Consider the following 27,415-nt stretch of genomic DNA (forward strand, 5'->3'; position numbering starts at 1 on the left):
CTGCATAGATCTGTGTCCTGCTGCCCTATCTCCCGAGCTGGCTCCCCCTTGGCACCCACTCGTGTGCCTCCCTCCCCTTGTCCTGCAGGAAACCCAGGAAAGAATACACAGAAATGAGGATATGCCAGTCAGGGCGGCAGGTGACAGAGCCAGGCTGGTGAGGGTGAGGGCACAAACCAGGTGAGGGATAAAATGGGGCTCCCAGAGTGGTGGGAGGATGAGGGACCCAGCCGGGAGGTTGGGCTCCCAGAACTTATTCGTGGAAGCACATGGTAGAGCTGCTGGGAGAGGGAAGGGCTGCTTCTATGGACACCTGTGCTGGCCGGCACCCAGCCCCGCCGCTCATCTGCATTAGCTCACCTGCAGGAGGGAGGGGCTCACAGTCTCCAGTCTTAGGCTGGGAGATGCAAAAGGAGGAGAGGAGGGAAAGTACCAGAGGAGAGTCTGGAGGAGATGCTGGGCAGCCAGAGTGACACATGCCCTCCGTCAAGGAGGAAGGAGAAGGGAGGCTTGATGGGAGAGAGAAGAGAGAAGGACCAGACAGCAAGGAGGGTGGAAGGCACACCGCCCACAGGGAGAGCTGAAAGTGATGGGGGGCAGGGGGAAGGCGGATGATCGGGAGGTGGGGAAGGAGCTCCAAGAAGACCTCCCTTTTACAGGAACCAGAGGTAGCAATGCGTGTGATAATTCCAAGGAACGAAGTGCTGGTCAAACTGTGTAACGGCAGTGATGGGTGGTTAAGTGCGGGGGTCTGACTTTGCCATGCTGCTCTTCTCTTTTAGGGGGTGGCTTTTTGAAGTTTTATTAATTTTTTTTAATTACAAGTAATGGTATCCAAAACGAAATAAATGGCGATAACTAAAAAGAGTATAAAATGCAAAGTAAAAGCTCTTCCTGCCCACTTCCGTTCACCAGAGGCAGTGCTGTCAACGGTATCTGGTTTTAGTTCTCATAACGATCAGCATGAATTTTATGAACTAGAGTTAGACCTTTATTTTCTAAAATTTCCACATCTTTCCCTGCTCTTTTAACCCATGGTGTCCTCTTTCTTGTATTCTTTTCCCCTTTCTTGAATTTTTTTTTTAAAGGATGCAAGGGGTCTAAGCTTTCTGATTTTCATACGCTTGTATTATGCCCTCCCAATTCCCTATCTGTCTACTGGGTATACATTTTTAGGCTGAAAATCATTTCCCTCAGAATTTGAATTTAGCATTCTGTTGTCTTCTTTTTTATTTTATTTTTTATTGAAGTAGGGTTGATGCATAATAAATTACAGGTGTACCACATGGTGATTCCCAACTTTTAAAGGTTATGGGGAATATAGCAAATATTTTATAATTCCTATAAATGGAGTCTAAACTTTAAAAATTAAAGTCGTGTTACCTTTGAGATGGTGCTGTGATCGCCTGTGCGAGTGTGAGCCTGAGAGAGAGATTCCATATTTGAAGTGTCTGAATTTTATTGGGAGGGAGAAGGTTTTGAAGAGCACCATCTGGTGGGCCTGGTGTAGCTTTAGTCCCTGAGAACAGAGGGTCATTCAGTGCCCCGATGACTTCATGCAAAGAATAACTCTGCCCTGCCCAGAGCATCCTCCACAGCCCTGAACTCCCAGTCTGGCTGCGGGGTTTCTTACCAGCCTTGAACAGAGTTCAAAATCTGGGTACCCACATCTGCTTGACGTGTGACATTGTCCTTTTCCATTGGGAGGGGTGGTGGCAAAACTGCTTTGTTGTGGTAAAATCCTACTCCTGGCCCGAGAGGGCCTGGGGAGGGGCGCTGGTCACAGTGTGTTTGAGATGCTGGGCGGGCATTTCCCAAGGGGAATAGGATCTTTCGGTACCCCAGCAAATGGACAGGCCCCATGGGTTTAATGCCTCCCTTCTCTCACTGTCAGGGACCCTAATACTTTGGGACAAATGTGCTCCCACGGGAATTCTGCTGCCTGGGCCCCTGGTCTTGGTGGTTCCAACTTGAGCTTCCTCTTCTTAGGGGGCTGGTTCTGCCACAGTGGCTGTCATCCCACTCTTGTGGGCCATTCTGGTTTCCCTGGGGTCTGTCCTGGCCTGTTTGCCCTCAGCTCCGTGCCTCCCCTTACCCCTCCCCCTTCTGCTCTTTATTGCCGGGGCCCCAGGGGACCTATTTCCTGACCCTCTCTCTGCTGTCTTATAGATGGGCTCAGCCCTGGGGGACCGGCAGGTGGGAGGAAGGGAGGAGCCACAGTATTTTCTCCTCTCCTTCAGGAGGAATCTCTGGCACCAACCACATCTGTGTGGCTCCCAGTTGCCACGTCCCTCTGGCCCCCTGACTAGGGATGTGATGGTCCCCTGCCGTTGCTAACGTGTGGATTGGCTCCGTGTACCCAGGCTGGCTTTGCAGCATTTCCAGCATATAGCTCAGCCCCTCTGTCTTCTGCAGGGCTGACCTTACATCCTCCTCACAAGCACAGGGCAGACTTCTTGGAAGTCAGCATGGCTACTGAGTTGTTTTGGCTAATGCCAAACAGTGAGGGCAGAAGTGCCACTTCTGGGTGGGATTTTAAGATGCAGGGTCAATATGCTTGTTCCTCCCCTCCCATGATGTGAACGTGAAAACAGTTGGAGATGGAGCCTTCGACTGCCAGGGGCCCTGGGTGGGTGATTCCAAAGCGCTGAGCACGTGGCTGACCGGCATGGAATAGTGATGTGATGGGGAAATAAATGCTTGTGCCCATGTGCGTGTGTGTGCATGTGTGTGTGTGCCTCCATCACCCCAAAATGCTGCACGTAGTGTGGGGAGGGATCCCATTTTCTTGTCCTTCCATGGCTTAATGCAATGCTGGAGTGATAATAGTGAATCCATAAAACGATAAGCAATGATTAAAAAATCACTGTGCTTTAATCGAGTTAATTTAATATGCGGCAGTTGTAATTGGTTCTCACTCTTCATTTGCCATTAGAACATTTCAAGTCTAGGCTAAATTGGAGCCATTTCTTTAATCGTAGGAGGAGGAACTCCCTCCCCATTAATGCAGGCTGCCGAGACCTCTGCGTGCCTAACAGAACAGGCCCAGGACTCTGGGCAGGGGGAGAAGCCGTGGTCCTCTCACCTGTGTCCTGGCTGGGAGAGGGCCGCCTGGACCCACTCGGGATACAGCGGCCACTGTGTTGTTTATTTGAAAATGATGTCGAGTAACTCTTTCCTGTGCAGATGTGTTACTGTTGTGATAACTGAGGGGGCGGCCTGGGCAGGATGACTCATGAGAAGGACCAGAAGGAATGCTCTGGGGCTCACGTGCCAGAGAGAGGCTGGATGGATGGCGACAAAAAGCGACAGAAGTCGGCTCCTCCCTCCAGGATCCAGCGTGAGCACTGGCTGGCCCCCGGCACCTCAGGTGGCCACCATCTACTGCTGCTACTACTGAGGACTTGTGACTCGTGTGGAGAAGGAGGCGGAAGTGAGACTCCAGGGACGTGGGCAGAGCACTAGGGGTGAGGATGAGGCTCGGGAAAGGGCTCTGAAGCTTGGAGAAGGCGTTGGGGCCGAGCATCCCTGCCTGCCCCCCAACCCCCTCCTCTCAACTCCATCACCATGCACGAGACCAGACTTTGATTATAATCCACATTATCAATGGACCCACGTGGTGAGACATCCTGTGCTGTGCTCGACAAGTTCCCAGATTGGGGGTGGCGGGTCATACATCAGCAGGTGACGGCCATGAAATGAATTGCCTACAGAAATTTATGTAAGAACAACCTACAAAAGTTCTCTGTACAGATCGTGATTCCAGAGCCCCAGGCTATGTGCATGCCTCCAATTTGTCACTGACTTAGACTCGAGTGGCCAGGACAGGGCCTGTCAGCCTCAATGTATAATGCCAGCACAGTGTGGGATTTGGTTTCCTTCTCTGGGTCACCGCGTGCCTGCTGGTGGGCGGGGTCGGGTGTCTCCACTCGGGTCAGGCTGTCAGCCCAATTTCCCTTAGTGGGTGGGTGGCAAGTTCCTGGTTACTGACAGGCAAGTTCGGAGGCCCTTCCTCCAGTGCAGGGGTTTTGGCTGCCCCATTTGGAACAGGGTTTCTGATGGTTGAAGTAAGAGAATATGTTTCTAAGATGCTAACAGAGATGAAAATGTCAAAGGGCAGTGGTCAAAAGTCAATGGCCTTTGAAAGGTTGAAAGTCCACGGCAGGTGAACGCAGGCATGTAGTTTACGAATTTCAGATCCCCCGGAAGCACTGTCAGTACCCCCCTGGCCACCTTTCTCTTTGCTTTCTTGTCTTCTCTTCCCCCTTCTGATTTTGTCTCTTTCCTCCTTGGTAGCTCCTTCTCTGGGGCTTTTGTTCATAGATATGTTTTCCCCTGGGTTTTTCTCATGTGCATTTTCTTATATTTCATCTGTTTTTCCTTCCTCTACTTTTCCTTCTTTATCATGCCCCCTCGTCCCTTCAACAATGCAACAAATCTATTTTGAAGTATTGTCGTGGATTTATTAAATAAAGCTGTTTTTAATTAAACATTAAAAAACCTGTTAATATTTTTGTGTCCTTTGCTTGCCATTTAAAAACATAACTAATGTTGATTTTTTTTAAGGTGGTTGATTACTTTGGTACCTGATAGAAAGAAATATGCATCATCCTGCTCTTAGAAGATGAGTAAGATGCCCCTTCTCTGTGATGGTACTTCCACAGCCCTCGATATCATTTGGACCCCTCTCGTGACAGGAGAAGTATTGCTCTCCAGTTCTAGTTAAACACAGAGATAGTCCCCTAACCAGATGGGTTTGGCTTGGCAGTTTAACAAAGCGAAGTGTTTACTGGCTCTGAAAACCCATTCAGTGCTCTGTGTCCTGAGCCTTAGAGGTTCTGTTTTTGTCCCTTTTCTCTGGTGGCCATGGATTTGATGTTCCCATCAAAGTTATTGTGTAGTAATTGAATGTTAATTCTTTGCTTAGCGTACCAATAGACTGTCCTGATATAATTATGTATTTATTTCCTTGTAGATTTCCTATGTAGATTAGATGTATAATGGTGTATAGCATTATCCAGGAATTTAATTTTGATGAAATATTTATTAGTGTTGACTGCAGGATGAACGTTCATAGTTAGCACCTAGAGGAGTAATAGAATGTCTTACGTATTTTATAATGTTCTTTGTCTTTGTAGGGATTCATGGACTAGAATGTTGGGTATGATTCCAAAGTCCATTTTCAAACTTTAAATTTCCATTATGCATTGAACATACCCAGTGACCTTTTTAAAAAGGACAGAGCAAATTAGAAGGATGGCCATGTGCTTTCCTCCACCCAAGGGTTTGTAATTCAATTTTGGCAGAATTCTCTTAAGGCAGTGGACTCATAGATCAAAGTCTTAAGAATTACTGCAGAAGCAAACATGAAACTTAAAACCAACCCATCAGTGAGGGTCCAATGAAGGGCTCTTATTTAAATGCATCTGGATCCAACAGAGACAGAAAAATTAGAACCCCTTTACCAGAATTATTGACCAGTAGATCTCTTGTAGTGCTCTCAGTGGTTTATAATTCAGTTAGGTGAGTTTAAAAAAATCCACTGAACTAGAATATCAAATTCTAATAAGAGCTTCATCGTAAAATCTGTTAGCATCATAACTCGTGGTTTAATGCACCGTAACAGCCCAGACTCCATTCGCGGACAGTGGTGCTAGTTTCCAAGCTGTTGATCTTTCTAGCATTCGGACAATCTGTGAATTTTTTGTTGTTGGTGATTTTGGATTTAGAGATCAGGACTAACCCTGCTAATGTGCTGTGGATTGTGAGTTAGTTGGCACTAATCCACCCTGTATTTTGACGACACAGGCATGTCAGTTTCATGACAGTTCTGGTACCCTCACTATCTCCTTCCGGGTCTGAGAAGAGCACATTCGATGAATGAAGGTCCTTTCCCCGACAGAGAACTAGTTTGGGGTTTTTCAAACCAAGTGGCCAATCCTCTGCAGGTTTTTCCATCCATGGAGTGAAGGGTGGGGCAGAGAAGGGACAGGGGATGGCACAGAAAGGAGAACGGAAGAGAGGCGTGGGGCTGCGCTACACTTAGTCCCCAGGAGCTGTCATTTACGTGGTGAAATCATCATGTGTTGGAGACACACAGAATTAGGCAGAGGTTTGGGGTCAGGAATTAAAGAAATGGGATGTACATGTCTTTGTAACATTAGCTTTTCTTAGAAGGAGAGACCTTTGGAGATAAGAGCTCACTGACTGTGCCACAGGAGAAAACACTTGCACTTAATAGTTTCATGATTTGAGGAATAGCAGAAGGAGGAGGCAGGAGCCTAGTTAAATGTCGGCAAGAACAGTGATTAATCTTGAGGCCAGCTTTAAGAAGGTGTTCACGGCCCTAATGATAATGGAGAAGGGTTTGCAAGCTTCCCTTGTAACTTCAGGTAGGAAATCTGTCACCAGGAAAATGTGTATTTTCAAAGGAAAAAGTCTACATTGTCTGTCTGTTTCATATCCATGTAGTCTTTGGTATTTAAACTTCAACACAGGAAATTGCATTTCTCAGTTTGCAGGAGAATTTATTATAATTATTTTTCCTTTTCTCTTGAAAACGATTCCTGTATCCTATTTATTTGGCTTAAGAGCTTAGCACATTGTGTTACTGATATACCCAAAGCCTAAACCATTGCAAGCTACTTACACCTCAAGTACCCCATTTTTTAAAATAGTTCCATCTGAAATTTTTAAACTATACCTGAAATTCTAGCAAAGAAAAGCCATTGTCTCCTCTCTTTAGATTGTCCAGCTTATGAAATATCTACATACACATAAAACTTCAGCTGACTTTGTCCAAATCTCCTAAAAGTCAGGTTAAAATTATTGTGGGTTTCAATCCCCAATGCAGTGCTACAAATACAACCCATTTTGATTCTTTAGCTCCACACATTGGGTAATAATTTCAGCACAGAATTGGACCCCACAAGAGATGAATTTTGAATAACATATAATGTAACATTAACACAAAATAATCTGCGTTAAATAGACCTTGGCTCTTACAAGAAGGAAATTAAAAAACAAATCAGATAAACACAAGGAGATGTGTTTTTTGCAAAATTTTGTGGTTTTCCATTCAAAACCAAAAATGAAGAATAAATTTCAAGTTACTCACTCATGGATTCTGTCAGCTTGGCCATCGCTGTCATTTCTTCTTTGTGCTTTTCCTGGAGGTGAGAAGAAAAGACAATTACGTCTAAAGCACGTCTTAAATATGAATGACTGCAATTGGTCTGTTACTGTCTCTCTCTCCCTTCTTTTTCCTGTGTTAGAATTTGATCACCAGTGATGAAATGAATTTTCAAATCTCACATTATAGCTATATGATTTGTCAGTCACGGAAAAGAGAATTTTAGGACACTGAAAATCTTGCCAGTGCTCTTGGAAACGAGCTTCTGTCACATTGATCTTGGATATATATAATTGGTGATCCACAACCGGTTTTTAAAACCTCTTTGACACTGGAGTTTTGACACCCATATGCCAATCTTTTGCTCTCTATTTTCTCCCGTTGAAGTGTTTTTGGGTATTTTTGGAGCTGGTATTTTTATAGTCATTTGGTTTCTTTTTTTCACTCCCAAAAAGCTAAATAGATTTTATACATTTTTCTTTGTCTTACTTTTTTGAATTCCTGGAGTTTTGGGAAAGTCATCACTTTTGATGGGTTTATGACCTTACCTATTTTGGGCTGAACACATTTTGTTTCAACTGGGATGTGGGTTATAACCCACTGAGTTTGAGAGTGAGAATGACACATACATAAATTGAAACTGTCCTAATTAGAAAGTTTCTTTGGGGCTGTTAAAAATAATGTTTCATCTCTACTGAAAGTTCTCTTCAATTTCTTTAATCTCCTTGGGCGCCTAACATGCTTAGTAACTGAAACACTGGCTATTATTTTGCTCTTTTTGCAGCCTTATTCTTTTTCTGATTATGAAACTAACACATGATTGTTATTTCAAAACTCAGAAAATACTGAAAAATTATGAATTGGAAAATATAGATTTTTTTTTATCATTCCACTCCCAGAGGAAACCACTATTATATTTTGGTGAACACCTTTCTGTTCCCATTTCTATACCTGTCAGTATATACAGATATGGAAATATAATCCCCTTTTTCTAATATAAATATACTATACGTGTGATGTCATAAGCTGCTCTCACTTAGTGCTGTATCATACATCTTTCTATGTCAATAAAGGTAGAATACACTGTCACAGCATAGCATTCACTGTGGGTTATGCCATCATTTCCTTAACCAGATTCCATTTGATTTGCTTACAATTTTCACCGTTTAATATAACGCTGTGATGAGCATCCTTGAGTTCACATATTGGTGCCCTTGTCCTGTCGACACTGAGGATAAATATCAGGGGGAGGTATGGTTTGGTTAAAAAGTATGACTATTAAGAATTTTGACATGTATTGCTCAATTGTCCCCCAGAGAGTTGGCTCTGACTGTATGAAAACATTCGTTTTCGTACATTCTTTTTTTTTTTTTTGGTGGGGGTAGGTAATTCGGCTTATTTATTATCTATTTATTCTTAGAGGAGCACTGGGGATTGAACCCAGGGCCTCGTGAATGCCAAGCATGTGCTCTACCCCTTGAGCTGCACCCTGCCTCCCGGTTTTGTCCATTCTTGCCAATGGCATTAGCACTTTTCCCCAACCCTGTCTTTGTCAAACTGATAGGCAAAAAGTGGTCCCTTGTGCTTTTAAATTGTCATTTTCCTTTCTCTGACCTTCTGCTTATGAACGACCCTAGCATGCCTCCACATGGAATAGGTACGGCATTGACTTTTCGTGGTGTGTCAGTTGTCCAACTCCTCTGCCATCAACATGTTAGCTCTCGGAGACCAGAGGCGGCATTTACTTTCCCTACGGCCACAGTGCGGTGCTGAGCTTGTCACAGCGGCTTGGCCGGCCCTTGAGTCGATGTGTCATGGCTTGGGTGTTGAAGTACAGTTAACAATATCATTATTCATCCTTCCAGTGCCCCTATTCCCAAACTAAAAGGTCTCTTTGAGTATCGATAAAGAGCTTTGCACATCACAAGCACGCCTGATTCTCACAAGCCTTGCGTTACCGGCACCGCCTCTTACTTGAACTGATAATTGCCCTTGAGAACGAAAAGAGCTAAGAAGCCAAAATCACCCTCCCTACCGTGGTGGCATTAGCCTGTAAAGATTTAGCCTGCCATGCGGTTTACATTGAGATGTAAAGAAATAGCACTGCTGTCAGAGAGGCTAAGCGTGCTGGGCAGCAGAAACAAAGAGACGGGCAAAGAGGAACTTGTCACAGGAGCACGGGTTCACAGGAGCGAGCAGAGAGGTTGCTTCAGAGATGAGTCTACCCCAGTGGTTCAGCACAATTCATGCACAGACGCAGCTCCATGGTGAGAACTCAGTGAAGCTCATCCTCGACCTCGTTCTGTCTCTGCGTGCTCTGTTCGTGACTCTCCACTTCACCTCCTAGCCTGGTTGTGCTGCCAGCCCAGCCCCTCCACTTACCCCATCTCTCTTTGTATCTTAATCTATGACTTTATCTTACTCTGGATCACTGACCTCTTCAGCTTGGCCCCCTTCTAATGGCCCCATTGGTGAGACTCCCCAAGCCACAGGCACCCAGATTCCAGGCATTATATCCTTACAAAGCCCTGTTGAGTTTTCTGTCTTCTTGGGTATGTTTCACCATGTTACCTCTTGTGACCCAAGGACCCTGCCACCTTTTGTACCCTGGTCTTGCTAGTGGATAGTCCTTGTAGCCATTTTTATTCAGATGTGTTGGGTATCTTCATCCTGGAGAAATCAAATTGTGTCTGTATCAGCATTTTTCTCTTTTCTGTAGTTAAATGGAAACTTCTGACTTCGGCAGTGGAGGGGCCCTTAAAAATCCTAAATTTATCTCTCTGTTTGACTCATCTGTGTCACGGCTTACGGTGGCAATCATGACATATGTTTCTGTGTAAGTAGTTCAGGCATGCTATGAGATGTCTTTAAACTCCTTATGTCCTTCCCTCATTATCCAAAAGTTGAGGTTTGCAATTACATGGCACGCATGTTTGTAAAAGATTTACATTCCATTCAAGCAAATTCTCCTTTTTCTAAAGCCAAGAGCTTCCTCCAAAGTAAATTTGCTGGTTATCGGAATTACAATACTAGGAAGAGATTTAGAATTATAGCGTATTAAACCTGGAAGAAATTCTTTTAGAGATTGTCAAGTCCAACCCCATAGTGATGCAGCTGATAAAACTGAAGCCCATGCCAAGAAAGGAATTTCCTCCAAGCTGATCTCATCTTCTTTTCAACAACCTCTGCTCCCCCAGAACTTCATGGTCTACCATACATGGATACATCGAAACAGGAGTCCTTATACAACAATGCTGGTGCTGTGTTGGACTTTCTCACGTTTTGCCTTCTCTGTGTTCTTCCTTAGAGCAGTCTCATCCACAACAATGCTTCTAATTTCCACAGATGGCTGATGGCTCCCAAGTTTGTATATCCAGCTCTGACCTCACCATTGAGCCCCTGGGGTCTACTGAGCACCACCCAGACGCCCAGTGCATGATTCAAAGCCACTTTCTATTCCCACACACTTTCCACCAGCCAAGCTCCAGCCCCTCACACCCGGCTGCTTCTCCCATTCTCTGTCTTTGGCTTATGGGATCACCACCCACGTTATACCTAAGCCAGAAATCTGGGAACATTCCACCTCCTTTCTCTTCCTCAGCCCTGATACTTCACATATCTCACCTCTGACCTCCCTCTACTGCTGTCTCTGCCTCTCTTTTTTGAAGTATAGTTGATTTACAAAGTTGTGTTAGTTTCAGGTGTACAGCAAACTGATTCAGTTACACACACACACACACATATTCGTTTTTAGATTCTTTTCCATTATAGGTTATTATAAGATATTGAATATAGTTCCCTGTGCTATACAGTAGGTCCTTATTGTTTATCCATTTTATATGGATAAACTCCTAATTCATCCACCCTCCCCCCAACTTCCTCCTTGGTAACCATAAGTTTGTTTTCTATGTCTGTGAGTCTGTTTCTATTTTGTAAAAAAGGTCATTTGTATCATATTTTTCGATTCCACATATAAGTGATATCAGATGATATTTGTCTTTCTCTGTCTGACTTACTTCACTTGGTATGATCATCTCTAGGTCCATCCATGTTGCTGCAAATGGCATTATGTCATTCTTTTTCATGGTGGAGTAATATTCCATTGTGTACCTATTCCTCATCTTCTTTATTCAGCCATCTGTTGATGGGTGTTTAGGTTGCTTCCACGTCTTGGCTGTTTTGCTGCTGTCTCTTAAAGGGGCTGCTGATGTTGCTTCCCTCTGCCTCTGGCCTCACCAGCAGGTTTACCTTGAAACAATCCTGGGGGAATCTATGTAAAATTCAGACTTCCAGGCACACCTGCTTGAAAATTGTGAGTCCTCTAGCAAGTAAGCATGCAGTCCTTGTCCTTTAACCAGGGCCAGCTGTCTGGATGGTTCTGTCTTCTCAACCCACACCCTAGTTACAGGTACCTTCCTGCCTTGGCAATCATTGTTCCCTCTGCCTAGACACCCAATTTCCATTTCCTCCTCATGCTCCCAAATTTATCACTAAGAGCTCCACTGGGTACCACTCAGTCTCTGCCATTTTCCTCCACTCTTCCTGATTCTTTTCCCTGAATTTTATTTCTAAGCATGCTCATGTTCAAGTGTGTTCATGGTCACTGCATAATTTATTATGGGTGTAGGGAAGGGAGTCTGAGACCTTTGGAAAAGTCAAGTCCCACCTCCCAGCAGTCCCGTCTGGAGGCTTCCATTGGCACAACCATCAAGACCGGAGGAAGTTCTTGGTAGACCAGGAGTCTCTGCCACTGGAAAGCCCTAGGATCCTGAGCAAGGCGTTTTACTTTTGGGGCCCCAGTTTCCTGGTCTGTTCCTTTCAGACAAGGTTGGCTGTTTGCTGAGTCACGTTTAGTAGTAGCCACCTGCGTGAAGAGGGCACCTGCACACTCTTAGTTTGGGACAGAGTATGAGAATTGGTGATATTTATGATGAAAAAGACGTATGTTTGCTTCAAGTCCTTTAGAAATATTTTCCCCCTGGGAACCAAAGGCTTTGATATTTGACATAATCTACTGGTTTATTACTTGTAAAATTAGAAGAAAACCAGGAATGTAGGCATCTTACTGTTCCAGAGAAAAGAACTCACTTTGGTTTGAAAATGTATTGTTCTTATCTACTGTGCCTGTGCCCCTTGGATGTTCCTATTTGGAGAAAGCGTGTGAGAAAGTGGGAAGTGGAGCAGTCAGGGAGGGAGTCTAAAAGGAGCCTGGGTCTACACGCTTTTGTCTTGGCTTTGCTTCCTAGGTACTTACTATTAATTCCTGGAAGCTTCACTTCCCTTCTCTGTGCAGTGGGGAGAGGTCGTGTCTGTGTGTCTTCATTCAGAGGCCTGTTGCGAAGAACAGATGAGGAAATGTGTATTCATACACTCAAGTGTTATATCTGTGTGTGTGTGTGTGTGTGTGTGTGTGTGTATGTGTGTTTGTGTGTGTGTGTGTGTGTGTGTGTGTGTGTGTGTTTAACTATTATTCCCTTTGGCTACCATGCGGGAGCCAGGGGTTATCTCCTGTCCTTGCTGTATGAGGACAAATCGTGACCTCTGGCACTGGTACCAAAAACAACAGAGCAATTTTTCCTGAAACTAAGAAGACCCAAGGCTGCCTGCCTCCCAGGAGACTACTCACCATGAGTGTCAACAGCTGGTGACCGTGCACCCCACACCCCCATTTCCAACACCCTCCACCAGAATACAAGCTTCCAGGACCTTGGCATGCTTCTTGGAAGAGCTGGGTTCTTTTTCTCTAAGAGGAACTCCATTTACAACTTGTTGTCATACACTTAATGGAATACCAGAAACATTTAAAGTTTGCTGGAATCACTGTCAGGTTTGAGCAAAACTTGCCCACAGATGCTGAGAATACATCCTGAGTGTCTTATTAAAAGCATACAGAACTCCTTGGGCAAAGTATTGACCCTCAGGGCTGGTGGGTATTTAATTTTCTTATTGTCTGACTGTGTTCTGTTTACCATACCTGGTAATAAAAATAAAAGCTCAGCAGTTTGCTTGGGGGGTGTGTGTGTGTGTGTGTGTGTGAGATTTACACTCATGCTTCTGTTGCAGCTAGGGAGAACGTGGCTTCCTCCTTGGACCATGCCAGACATATACTTCTTTCTGACTGTCTGAAATGACAGAGGGGTTTTTAATGAGGGCAGTTATAACAGAGCTTGACTGTAGCTCAAAGCTACAACTCGGGCACTGTGTGTGTGTGTGTGTGTGTGTGTGTGTGTGTGTGTGTGTGTGTGTGTGTGTGTGTGTGTGTGTGTGTAGGGGGTTGATTCATGAATGCCAGGTTTCCTGGTGGGGGGTGGAGGAGGTGCTTTTCCGCCGCACGCGGCTCCCTCGCCCGCGGAGGGCAGGAGCTGGCGGGGCCGAGGGCGTCTGCGGGCTGCTCGGCAGCGCGGCCGTCTTTCTTTCTGGAGCCCAGAAGCAGGCTTGTAAGGATGACGGAGAAACTCATCATAGTTGATATATTTCAAACCAGCCATATTTGCATTTTGGATATTTTTATCTCTCTAAAAATGTGTGCTTATACTCCTCAGAAAACTGTGATTTTTAAAAAAGTTACAACCATTTAAAGGAACACTTAAATATAGTGGGAGATGGTAGTGCTGTTTTATGAACGTGAATCCTCATTGGACCTCACCTCCAGGTTAAAACAGGGGCCACAAATCTCCCACCTTGTTCTCAGGGTTCTCTACAAACATGCCAGTGGGGGCCTCCAACCACAGCATCCCCATGTTCCTCTTCCACTTTCCCGACATGATGCCGCAGCTAGTCACAGGGGGACCAATTTAAAGGGGAAATGCCACATTCTGAGATAGCCAGTCAAAGAAGTGTTCTTATAATGTGGTACCACACATTGCCTTGAGTGGCTACTGAACAATATAGAGAATATAAGAACCGTGAATTAGCTTCTCGCCTAATGAAAAACTCATGGGGATGAAGAGTCAGCACGCAGCTATGGTTTGGGACAATAAAACAGTCCCATTTAGTTCACATTTATTACTCTCTGGCACTAGGTTGAGTGCATTGCTAGACTATCTCATTTAATTCCCACGAGGGCCCTCACTTTGGGAATGGAGAAACGGAGGCACAGAGAGGTTCAGCAAGTGGCCCCAGGTCACAGAGCCGATCAGGAGTAGAGCTGGATGTCAAACTCCGAAATTCTGACTCTCAGAACCAGAGCAGGCTCACAGAGGAAGCGCTCCCTTGTGTCAAGAAGGGTCGGAGAGTGATGTGGGGAGGGGCGGGGCGGGGCGGAATATTCCAGGTGGAGGAAAAGCAGTGACGGGGAACCTTGGTGCCTGAGGAGCAGCAGGCAGCAGGTGGACTGAGGCCACGTGTGAGAAGAGTGGCAGATGGTCAGCTCAGAAAACTAGGGTGCAAACCGTGGAGGACCATGGAGGGCAGGCTGAGTCGCTCAGGAGGGAGACAGAGGCTGGGGTTGGGGTGATGCTTGAAGCTGGGGGAGGAGGAAGGGTGCCAAGGCCTGAGCTTGTGGGAACACCTTGGGGAAACCCCGGGAGCTCTGTCTCAGAGGCTAAGGGAGTTTCAAGAATTGAGAGCTTGTCCACTGGGCTGTGGTACAATTTTACATAATATAGTTTTTATCCTTGATTTGCTCAGTGAAAGGCTCCTATGGTGATCTAAAGATATGATTCAGGGTGAAAAATGTGTAGGGGGGTGTTTGAAGGAGAAGGTGAAATTCTTACTGGGCAGGCCACGCAGGATGCTTTGGTGACATGGCCTCCTTTGCAAAAGGCTGAGAGTCCCTGCCTCATGTAGATGCCCTTTCTAAGGTTCCTCGTGTACAGGTCACCCTGCTGGGTTTCTTAAGACGCCGTCGCTGTGGCCATGTTGTGGCCATGTGATCAGACTAGGGAGGGGCCTACTGCACTGGGGTATCAGTACGTCTTACAAAAATAAATTACATGAATTCAAGGTGGTGCTTTTACATCACCTCAATTCACCTGTGTTCCATTGTGAGTCTTAGGTGGGAGGAAAGGACTTGGAGCATCACCCGGGGTTCTTTCTTGGAAGCATGCTGAGCACATGAACTTCTCCTGCCTAGGGGGACAGACCGTGGGGCTGAGAGTTAGAAAACTGCTGGACCACACGGCTGCAGAATTTCTCCAAAGCTCTGCGTGTGTCCTCCCCTGCGCAGAACCCCGGGGGCTCCCCTCCAGGCTTCCCAGCAGTGTTTCACGAATGCCCAGTGTGGCTGATTCCTTGGAATATCGATGAGTGACTCATTCCTCCTTTCCTAGAGCTCCTGGAAATATCATAAAATGTAGGACAAGCGTTGTCACCCCCATCATAGCAAGAAGTTTCCTTTGAGGCGAACGCTGAGCTGGAGTGCGGGGAGGCACCGAGAAGCTCCCAGGCTGGAATCTCCAGGGAGATTTGGGAGCCTGCCTCACTGCCGCCAACCCAGGCAGGCGTGCCTGTCTCAGGATGCACCTGCTCTAGGTTCCACCTGCTTCCCAGGGCTCAACCACAAAGTACAGAATCTTGGAAGCAGCCTGGAGTTCCCTCTCAGTCTCATTTCTCTCAATCTGTTGCCTCCCTTGTGGGCCAGCATCTCTGTGAGACTCTTGTCTCACCTCCAGAGCCGTTTTCCTGGAATCCTAGACCTTAAAGTGGCCGATGCCTCCCCCACCTACCTTCGTCACAGCCACCCGCTTTGCTAACCCTCTCTGTTCACAAGAGGAAAGGGAGAAGACTCCATATTACTTCCTTTCTTTTCCCTTTTCTTTTCCTTTTGCACATGATACAGGTTCCGAGCACAGGGAGTCCTCCGCTAGCTCTGCACTCCCAACTCTGCCCCATTCTGGGGTAAATCAGGACCTGGCTTCCACCTACCTCCCCAGGCTCATTTCCTATCACTCCCTGCTTCTAAACTCTGTTCCAGCCAAATGAGTCCCTTTGGGTACCGGAATGCATTGCCTTGCTCCATTCCTTCTCTTGCTTTCTTGGCCTGCACAGTTAGCTCCTACTTGTCTTCGAGGATCAGTTTGGATTTGGCCTCTTGTTTGACGTTGCCCCTGGCCACCCCTTTTCTAGTGACCATTCTTTGCATCCCTGTGCATACTTCTGTCGTAGGACCTGTCATTCTCGGTGCCATGATTTCTAGAGACAACAGTGATAGCAAACTTAGGAACAACCAGAAAAATAAAAAGGATTCATCTCTTTGTTTCCAAAGAAGAGGAAGCAAAATCCCAAAACAAAACTGAAGAATGAATAGAACGAAAAAGGTTTCCTTGCACAGTCATGAGTTTCCTGACATGAGATGCTGACTGATCATTTGTTCAGAATGTTCCAGAAGGATTTCTGCTCGAGGAAGTGGTGCAAAAAAATGACATGTAAGAGCTCTTTTTAAATTGTTTCAAAGATGTGGTCATAGTTCAAGGGAAAAAAATCCCGTTTCTTTGCTTTTGTTTGGATGCAGTTGTTCCTTTTTTTTTCAATCAGAGGTGATGGGGGTAGTGGCGGAGGTGAAGTGACAAGAACTAGTGATGACTAGTAACTGCTTACTTTGTCCTATAAGGGATGCTTAGAATAGTTTGCCTGACCCAGCAGGTTGAATCCTCTTTTAAGGAGTTGCCCAAATCCAATGATGAGACTAATACAGTCACTAGAATGCCTTTTGTTTGTCTAATGATGCACTGTTCTTTTGCTCTTTTTGAAAATTTTTTTTTGGGGGGTGGTAACTAGGTTTATTTGTTTATTTATTTTTAGAGGAGGTACTGGGGATTGAACTCAGGACCTTGTGCACACTAAGCATGTGCTCGACCACTTGAGCTATACCCTCCCCCAAGGTTGTATTAGGGAGCCCTGTGCAAAGGTACTGTGGCAGGCTCTTCTCTCCAGCCCCTTTGGGGAGACAAAATAATTTTTCTCCATTTTCTGGGTTATCCAGAGAAAACAGTTGCTGAGAGCTCTACACCCTGACTTTTAACTTCTGCCTGTAGTTTCCATTGGTAGGAATGAGCTTAGCTTCCTCGGCGCGGGCTGTGCTGTGTTCCCATGAGGCAATCTGCCATGTTCTCCCTCAAGAACTGGCTGGGATGTAAATGAAGAGCAAGGGGTTCATTCGTCCATCCATTCACTCATTCACTTATGGCTCAGTCTTGTGAGGTATGATAATGAACAGCCCTTGGGAGAGCTATGATCAAGTTTTCTGACCAGAGATTAATCCAATGATGAAACTTGAGACTAAGCTATCCACTGTTGGATAACACATGTGGAAATTCTCTAGTGAGATGGGGAGCCCAATGGAGCACAGTAACAGTTCCTTCCCAAGCCAGGCCCCTCTTGGGCACTGTCCGTGTCCAGGGAAGTGAAGTGGATGCTTGCTTTCAAAACTGAACACATCCCTGCTGACCTGGGTCATAGGGGAGCCACACAGGCAGCTGAGAGCCCAGTTATTGGAATCACTGAAAGTCAGTCTATTACTTATGCATGCATGAGAAAGGGCATAGGGGACAAGGAGATGTGCTACTTCACTCTCTCATCTGTGTCAATAGTTATAAAAGACACTAAGTTGGAGGAATATTTTTAAAATGTTATTTTGCAAAATTCAATTTCATAACCAAATGTGACATTTACACTGGGCTGGAGAATGGGGAATATCTATTGATAGAAATCGTATCATTGTCTTGTGTTTCTTGCTACATTTTCAGCTTGAACTTCTGCTTGGACAGGGGAGGGAAGGGAGAGGTGGTGACCCCTTCGTTAGGTACTTCACAACTGATTCTCAACAGCACAGATCTCTCAGGAGAAAGGAAGACAAGAAAACACCATTCCATTCTCCTTTGTTTTTTGTCCTTTGTCCTTCTTTCTTCTTTCTCTCTATTTACAAATAATTTCCCAATTTCAACTCCTAGGAAAATGGTATGGATGTACTTTTCTCTATTCCTTCCACTAAACACAACTGAAACCCCCTGAACATTCCAATCATACCTTAGAGATATTTTGGGCTCAGTTCCGGACCATTGCAATAAAGTGAATATCATGATAAATTGAGCCACACAAATTTTTTTGGCTTCCCAGTGCATATGAAAGTTACACTTTACACTACGTAAACATGTAGTTATCCTAAAGGTGTATGCACCAAACAACAGAGATGCAAAATACATAAAGCAAAAACTGATAGAATTTAAAGGATGAATATGCAAACCCACAAATACAGTTGAAAACTTCAACATCCCTCTCTTAACAATTGCCAAAATAACTAGAGAGAAAATTAGCAGGGATATAGAGGAGCTCAGCAACACCATTAACCAACAGGATCTAATCAACATTCATAGTAATCGACCCAACAGCGCTAGAATGTGTGTACTTCTCAGGTGCCCACAGAACGTAATCCAAGACGGAACATACCTTGGGCCATAACACATACTTCATCAAACAAAATAACTGAAAGCATACAGACTATGTTCTCTGATCACGAGGAAATTAAACTAACAAAAACCCCCAAATTTATTTTCCTCTATTTCTTTCTTTTCTATTCATTTTTTCTTTTCTTCTCTTTCCCTTGTGTGCCTCCGCCACCTTCTTCCAGGGCTCTGGCCTGCCCGCATTCTAAGTGCTCTGTGAAGGTGGGTTAATGGAACAATTTTGGAGTGGGATGTGGCTTTCATGTCCCAGGGCTTTAAAGGAAAGAGAGATGGAATTTTCATTCTGGTAACCCTTTCTAGTGGAATTGTCTCTCTTCTTGTGGAGATTCACCATGACCTTCACCTTGTTCTGTTCTGACTGTCCTTAGGACCTTTCTATATAAAACCAGAGGAGAGAAGAGGATGGTTGAGATTCCTAGTCTGTGTCTCTGAAAATGGCTTAGCATCATTTGTGTAGTTTAAGCCATTTTGAGACAAAAAAAAATTAAATGGAGCAGAAAAAAAAGCTTTTCTAATGCCTTATGAGACCTGAAATATCAACAGTAAACTTCTAATTCAATAGGCAGAAGTCGAGAGTGACTGCATCTGCTGGGGACCCTCTCTCCCTGTGGACCAGTCATTGCATAATTCTGTGCTGCGTTCACATGGCCCTCTCAGTGTTACTGAGCTGTGAAACCCAGTCTTGCCCAAACATGCTGAAATTTTCTCAAAACTGTGTATTCCCAACAATGGGCTTCCCACTGACAATTCAGTGGTCCCTACTTGTTTGACAGTTATCCACGGGAAAAGAAAAACAACTCCTGCCACCGTTAGTTACAAGGTGGGTTATTGGCCAAGCACGGCCAGGAGCCTCGGTTTCTGACAGGCAGCAGCTGTTCAGACTCCCTGTCCCAGAGGACAGCAGAAGGCGAGGGGGAGGGGAGGAGGTACGGTTCAGGGAGCTCAAGGCAAAAATTCTTGCCTAAGGCTGGATCCTCTGGGGGACTGGGCGTTGGGCAGATGGTGTTTGCTTTCTCCATCATTCAGGAAGCTATGGCCAGAAGCATGGGGGGTGGGGATGTTCAGACATCATTTTCTGAAGCTCTTTAGGCTCCCTGTATTTTAAAATCATGTTAACTCTGCTTTGTAAATATCATACAAAAATGATTCCATACAATATTGCAGCATTCACTAGGCCCTGTGTAGGGGTGGGAATAGAATTACTCTACATAAGGCAGCAACCAGCTTAAACATTTTCATTTCCTTCTTGTGGCCTGGACCCCTACCCCTGGAAACCCTGCCCTCTTTCTTTCTTGCCCTCTCCTTACTCCCTGCTTTCACTTCCTGAACTCAGGGTGATTTTGTGCTTCTGGTCTCTATGTGGGAATCCACCCTCTCCGTTCCTGACTCCCTATCTCTAGCTAGATGAACAACTGAGCCTGTAAGCAGGTGCTCTCCAAATCAGTGTAGAGAATGTCCTTGTTCCCAGGAGATTCATATTCAAATACTTAAGAGTGAGGTATCCTGACATCTACAACTCCTTCTCAAATGGTCCGAGAGAGAGACACTCCACAAAAAAGGCAAATGTGATCTACGTGAAGGGTGTAGCATACAAGTATGTGAATTCTATTACTCTGACTTTTTTATTGGTTCAAAATTTTTCCAAATTAAAAAAAAAAGGACAAACCCACCATGGTGAGGATAAGCCACCTCTCTTCAGCCTTCAGCCCGATCAATGGTCTCTGCATTGAGGGAGGTGTGTGGCTGGGCTGCTGACATGGATAAATACAATGGTTACTTGATTTCCTTCTAGTCTGAGATCCTCTTGCATGGTTCATCAGTCAATACTCTGGATAGGGGTAGCATTGAGCGGCATCCTAATGCTTCAAATTCATTGCCTGTGGGCTCTTTCTAAGCCTAGAGATAACTATGCTCCACTGCAGATGGACTGAATTGAAATCTCTAGGGGTAAAAGCAAAGAATAGGTATTTATTTGAGCCATGATGTTTATGGAGAGATCTAATTTTTTTTTACATTTTTTATTGAGTTATAGTCATTTTACAATGTTGTGTCAATTTCCAGTGTAGAGCACAATTTTTCAGTTATATATGAACATACATATGTTCATTGTCACATTTTTTCCCGCTGTGAGCTACCACAAGATCTTGTATATATTTTTCCCTGTGCTATACAGTGTAATCTTGTTTATCTATCTATATATGCCTGTCAGTACCTACCAATTTCGAACTCGGAGAGATCTAATTTTAAGGTTTTCCTTTAGAAAACCGTGAAGAGACAAATCAACAAAAAGGAATTAATTTTGTTGTGAAACTAGGAAATGTCTATAATCTAATTCTAAACTATATATAAGGAGAGATATGGACTCTATGCAGCAAGAATTGGACCACCATGAAGACTGCCAGTGAGAAAGAATGACTAACAGGCCCTGGAGATCTATGGCAGAGCAAGCAGAGTCTGGTCTTCTCCACCCTGGGGCACATCCAATGTTTAGAACAGCAAGATGAAGACGTAGGACAGCCTGTGGGAGTCTCCCTGGACAGTGTGTGACACCACAGAAAGGCCACAGGAAACAGAAGGAAATGAGAAAATGCTCAGATCTGCAAGAAGCAGTCTCCCGGGGTGGCTGAGTGGAGGAGGAACTGTGATGGTTCGCGGCTCTCTGGCTGCCAATCTTTCTTAGCTGTAGTGGTTTAAGAGCTACACTTTCTGACAGAACCCAGCATTAGAGCTGCATTCTGAGCCAGAGGCCACCTGCTAAGTTTCAGTGCTTTCCTGGCTCCTCTCAAGTCTGTCCTTTCATGGATAGCTGATCCAGGCAGAACTCCCCTCATTCATGAGGAATCAGCAGAGAATCTACTCAAAATACTGCCCCCTAAAAGGCAAACTAGAGGCTGTTGAGGAAAAGCACAGGAAACATTTTGTAGCAGGGTAGATGAAAAATACAACAAAATGATTCTCCCTAAACTCAAAGAGCTGATGAAAAACTAAACTCAGTATTTCAAGAACTAAAAGCAGAGCCTCCAGAGCTGTGGGAGGAAATGATAAAACAATGGAATGAAGTTAAAAATGACCTAGAAGAGAAAAGTAAAGTGACTATAATAATAGAAGCCATGTTGGATTTGGACAAAAGATAAAAGATAGATAAAAAGTAAAGACTTGAGAAAATAGAGCAAAATAAAAAGAAAACAAACAAGAGTTAAGAAAAAGATTGACTAGAACATGGTGGACATGGAAGACAGACAAAGATGACTCAACATATAATCTGTGTCCTTGGAGAAGAAAACAGAATAAATCAATAGAAAAAAATATTTGGACATATCCTTTAAAGAAGTTTTTCAGATAAAGCTCAATTCTTCCCATTGATAGGGCATACTGTGTCTGCCCTGGGGGAGGAGGGAGATTCATGGACATTGATACATGTGCTGATATGGTTACACATGGAGAAGAGGAAAAGCCAGACTGTCTTCTCTCTGGAAAGATCTATTTCTTTCTGGAAAGATTCAATGGTAGAAGACAATGGAACATGGTCTGAAGCTCTTAGGAAAAGGAAGTGAGACAAAAAATTCTACATGCAGCCACATTAGTGTTTAAACAAAAAGATAGCTGAGCGATACCTCTTAAAGATGCAAGCACTCAGGAAATACAGTTCTCCATGAGCCTTTTTTGAAAAATACCATGAAGTCAAATCTCAGCAGCGTTAAGACTGGAGAAACAGTGAGAAAAGGTGGTAGTAAGTGATGAATCCATTTGCATATAAATCTAAGGATAAAATTGCCAGGGAAATTATGATTACAGAAAAGGATGGAGAAGTGAAAACCATGGTGATGTTAAAATAATAATATGACTAACAAAATCCAGGTGGTAGACAGGAAGAGAAATGAAGGTAACAAAAGAGAGCTAAGCTCCTTACCTTACAAAGCAGGTGGGTCAGATATGTTTAAAACTGAAAAATCAAACAAGGAATTAGAGGAATATAATTTAAGGGAATAAATAGATGAGCTATGGATAGCAGCATCACCAGATAGTGAAGGAGAAAGAGGAAAGGTGGGTGAAAATCAAAGAACCTGAATTTGAATATAGTTTATGGGGGTGGAAGGAGGCAATAGATTCTGTCTACAAAACAGAGATCTAAGTACAGGATATATTGGAGAAGAATGAAATGAGACTCGGTCTGCCAAATTGCAAGTTCCAGAAGGCACACGACAAAGCCATGCAAACCCGGAACATATAGTGGGAGATAAAGAACAACAAAAATATTTTGGCGATTTGAAGACTTAATGAAAAATAATAACTCTGAGATGCAAAAGACCAAAATATAGCTCTAGGTATTTTGGAATTATTATTGTGGAAAAATCTCCAAGATACATGGTTGAGAGAATCCTTAACCGCACGTGATTCCTTACTTCTTTCTTCTTTCTTTCCTGAGTCCTACTGTACTCACAGTTAATATCTCCCAGGTTAGCCCTTAATTGTTCTCCAGTGATCTCATCTGTGATAATTTTCCTCCAACTTGAGTTTAATCCCTTCTCAGGGGAAGACTATGGAGCTCTGTGTTCTAAGTTTGACTGTTTTCCACCATCTTTATAGCTACTACCTTCGTTCGAGGCAGAACCACTTTTTTTCTTGGTCTGCTCCTGACTCATCTCCCTGCTGACCCCCCCTGCAACTTCTGTAGTTTGTTCTCTACATGGCAGCTTGAGCCACGGTTGCTTTGAGCGTGAATCAGATGATCTTGCTCCCTGGCTTAAAACCCTTCAAGGACTGTCCAGCACATTTGTGCTAAAATCTAGGCTTCAGGAGACCTCCAAGTCCCTGCAGAATCACCAAGAACTCGTCCTATTACTGCCTTTCTCATTCTCTGATTTTCTTGCTTTTCTTTCCAGATACCAAGCTCCTTCCCTCCCAGGGTCTTTGTACTTGCCAGGAAAGCCCCTCCTCAATGTCCTTGCATGACTCTCACTGTCACATCATTCAGGTCACCGGTAAAACAATCACTTCCTCTGAAGCTTCCCTGACACTCTACCTTATGTAGAGTCCTCTCCATCCCGTATCAATTTCTAACCCTATTGATCTTTGCAACTCTCGTCTTCACTATGTATAAGAAGGGAAAATGTAACCTGGGGTCAGACTGCCTGAGTTTAAATCTCAGCCCCACTACTGAAGCTGTGTGACATTGGGCAAGTCCTTAACTTCCCTCTGCTTCACTTTCCTCATCTGTAAATTGGAGGTGGTGTGATACCCTTATGGGACTGTTCTGAGAAATGAAAAGCACTGAGAAGGGGGACAGGCAGAAGATGAGGACTATGCAACTGTTTGTTATTATTATAAAACTGGTGTTTACTTACTCACTGCTGCCAGCCTCCCTGCCCTGGGCTGTCACTCTGGTGTTGTCATTTACAAGGGCTGCTTTAACAAAGCACTACAGCCTGAGTGGCTTTAAACCACAGGCATTTGTTTTCTCACAATTCTGAAACCTACAAGTCTGAGATCAAGGTGTCTGCAGGGTTGGTTTCCAGTGAGGCGTGTAGATGGCCATCTTCTCCCTGCGTCCTGACATAGTCTGTCCTCTGTACCTGCATGGGTCCTAATCTCCTCTTCTTATAAGGACACCAGTCGTGCTGGATTAGCGCTCACCTGAAGGACCTCATTTCAACTATTTCTTTCAAGACCTTACTCCCAATATGCTCACATTTGGATGTCCTGGAAGTTTCAGCATGTGAATACAGTTCAACCCATAACATCCAGAGGGCAGGGATTACAATCGCTTGATCTCTGCATCTCTGCAGATAGAAATGTGCTTAGCATATTGCAGTTTCTCCATAACCATCCCCTGAACGAATAGGAATGCCTCCTACGTCCTTCTCTTACTTCATCCAATACATTAAGTTTCTCCATGACCAACCCTTGAAAGCATGAGAGTGCCCTCTTCCCAGGTCTCTTGCTCTATCCCGTGTCCTTGAAGCAAGGAGCCGTGAACACTGAGTAGAGGAAGCTTTTGGGGAATATTCTGAGGGCTTGTAAAGCACCAAACTGTTGCTTAAATGACCCCTTCATGGTCCAGTGGCTTTGTGGAGGAGCTGGTGCTGGGTTCTTTGGCGACTTAGGAACTGGAAAGGAGAGGGAGGCACAGAGCACCCTGAGCCACTGATGCAGGGCTGCAGGTCCGCACATGGTAGGTCAGGGGTCCAAGCCCTGCAGCGGGACGGATCTCCATGCTCATCAAACGAGCAAACCAAGTTCAATCCTTGGCCCTGCTTCTCTGCACCTTGACTGAGGCTTGGAAGACAGCCTTTCTTGGAAACGGCTTCTGATCTTACATAAAAGTTTGGAATCACCGATGATTGGATTTTCTCCCATGACTGCTATGGAAAAGGCCTGTATTTTACTTATTTACAATCAAGTAGACCTCATGCTAAATGATAGTTAAATTTCCCAAAGGTTGTTTGTGAATTTTAAATCCAAGTTTGCCTTAAATGCACAATGGACAGGGTTGAGTCTCTATTCAAAGTAAAAAGTAGCCAGTGTGCCTCTTTTGGTAAGCAGAGAATCCTTCTAATTTATCTTTTGGCTTTTGCAGATGTGACCTTGATACAGGTGTACACACACCCACAAACACATTTTTGCCTTACCTCTGTAAGGACTCGGTGTCTAACTCAGATCTGAAAAAGGAAGGCTTTATTAAGCAGTTCAAACTGCAGGAAAAAATTATGATCCTAGTTGAAGCTAAAATGCCACGAAAAGCCTAAAGCATCTGTCAGCTTTGGGGTCCCTGCTTTACCTGTAAATTCTGACTTCGTAGCAGAAGCTGTTAGGGACTGTGGCTGCTGGCTGCGGGTTGTCAGAGAAATGGGAAACACTGGGCTTTCTCCTCTTACCTTTTCGCTGTCTGGTAGGTTGATTTAGTTGAACATATTTTGGTGGTTTTGTGAAAAAGTCTCAAGCCTTACAAGTGTACGTTGCTGAGTTATTCCCCTAAAGAGTCTGGGGGCTTCACTGGAAAGTTAGGGCAACCTCTTATCTAACAAGGGACATCATTGTTGCCACTATGAAAACCAACAGAATTGAGGCAAAGATGAAGGGATCATATTTACACAAGAACAACCACAGCTGGGAGATTTCCCAGGAGACAGAACAGAGCCTCTTTAAAAGGAAGGAATGATTCTGAAAAGGTGAATTCAAGACGACTAACAGAAGAGCAGGAATACCCTTGAGGAATTTGGACACTTGACGTTAACCGCTGGGAAGAAGCTGTTCTGACGGTCAGTCCAGGAAAATGAGGGGTGAGGCAGACCATGTTTTGTATTCTTTTTTTCTTTTCTTTAAAAAATGTGCTTTTTTTGTATTATTTAATTCATTGATATTTTAGATGAGCAATTTTTGATCTGTTAGTGTGTCTTTGTTTATATTAGTAAGAGTGTGAATTAATATTCTTTTATGTTCAAAGTTTTTGAAATTCAGAGATTATGAGTGGACCATGCCTTCAAAAGTAACCAAGACAGTGGCCTCCGAAGAGGAGGAGAACTTGACGTCTCTTTGGCCGCATGCCGTACCCTCGGCATCTTCATTTTGATGGCTGCATCACCAGTACGCACTCAGACTTATTTAGGATCTGGTTTAGAGTGGGTGCAGAGACTTGAAAGAGGCGAATCTATTTTATTATCATGTTCTTGGGAGTTTATCCTTCAGGAAGTGCACATGGTGCCCATACTCGGATCTTTAACGTTTTGGGCTCAATTTTGCTTTATTCACCTTGTGTCGTTGATATCGAAAATCAATTTCTGTGCATAAGGAGATAGCATTATTAAAATAGTATAAAAACAGGTTTTCACAAGCACTTGGCTGTGTGCGACAAAGTGCATAATTAGCAGGACGTAAGAGCTAATGGGTTTATTAGCCCATTATGCATGAAGGCTCCACTTCTAAAATAATGTTCAGTTGATACTTACATGTATTGCCGTGGCTTGTGTAAGAAACAAGTTGTTCTATGGTTTATGAAAGACTTATTGCTTGTATTACCTCTTGAGGCAATTACACAATGTGGAGCTTGGTATTTTTTTTTTCAGGACAGCAAAGAGGGAGGAACTTATACTATATTGGCAGTTTGGAGGTTGAGCTTAAACTGCCTGCGGTGACTGGACTCCGGGAGAGACCCTTGGGAAATGGGAGCTTTTTCTGGCCAGTGGGTCATCGCGCGTCACAAACCATGTCGGAGGACAGAGGCTGACGTGGAAGCTGTCTGCATCAGTGCATCAATCCACACCTGATGTTTGACACAGACATGGAAAGGAATGTCCAACTCTTTAATAGTTTTTCTTTCTAAAATGTCAGCATTCAGATGAAATGTTTACTTGCCATTTTTCAACACATCACAAAGTATGACAGGGAAGAGATAAAACCTAAATGGAAGTAAACACAATTTGCTCAGACCTATGAGCTCTGCTTGTGATTAGATCTCTTGAAATATGAAGATTTAAAAATATGACTGGGTCCAGGGGTGGGAGGGTGCCAGGCCCTTCTGCTGAGGTCACTTGATTGAATTGCCCTAATTTGGACTGTCACAGGAGTGTATCTTGGAAGGTATCCACTTCCAGCAAACATATGCCTTGCTAACGCCCCCTCTCAAAATGAAGAAGACGACACTTCATTTTATTTTTACTGAAGTGAAGGCACCAAGGAGTGCTTTCGGGGTCTTTAGCACACCCATGATTACGTCAGTCTACGGTCTCCCCCAAATAAACAAATGGAAAATTCAAGCAGTAAAAGAGACCTTCTCTAGGCCCATGAAGCTTCAAGGATGTTGGTTTCCTTGCCTCCATTTCTTAAAACCAGACCCCAAGTGTCTCCTGGGTAGAGAACCCTAGTCCTAATCTTTTATGTTACT

The 27,415-nt window shown here is 44.3% G+C and overlaps 1 protein-coding gene across 1 annotated transcript in view; it reads right to left on the reverse strand.

Annotated features, from left to right (window-relative positions):
- KCNJ6 (potassium inwardly rectifying channel subfamily J member 6) overlaps nucleotides 1-27,415 on the reverse strand; it is a 245,992-nt gene that overhangs the window by 172,562 nt on the left and 46,015 nt on the right. Inside the window, exon 2 of the mRNA XM_006204974.4 lies at nucleotides 7,118-7,169. Coding sequence (XP_006205036.1) covers nucleotides 7,118-7,151 — 34 coding nt within the window. The 5' untranslated portion in view covers nucleotides 7,152-7,169. The remainder of the gene's footprint in view (nucleotides 1-7,117; nucleotides 7,170-27,415) is intronic.

The sequence above is a fragment of the Vicugna pacos genome, chromosome 1 (assembly GCF_048564905.1).
Source record: "Vicugna pacos chromosome 1, VicPac4, whole genome shotgun sequence".
NCBI classification, from domain to species: Eukaryota; Metazoa; Chordata; class Mammalia; order Artiodactyla; family Camelidae; genus Vicugna; species Vicugna pacos.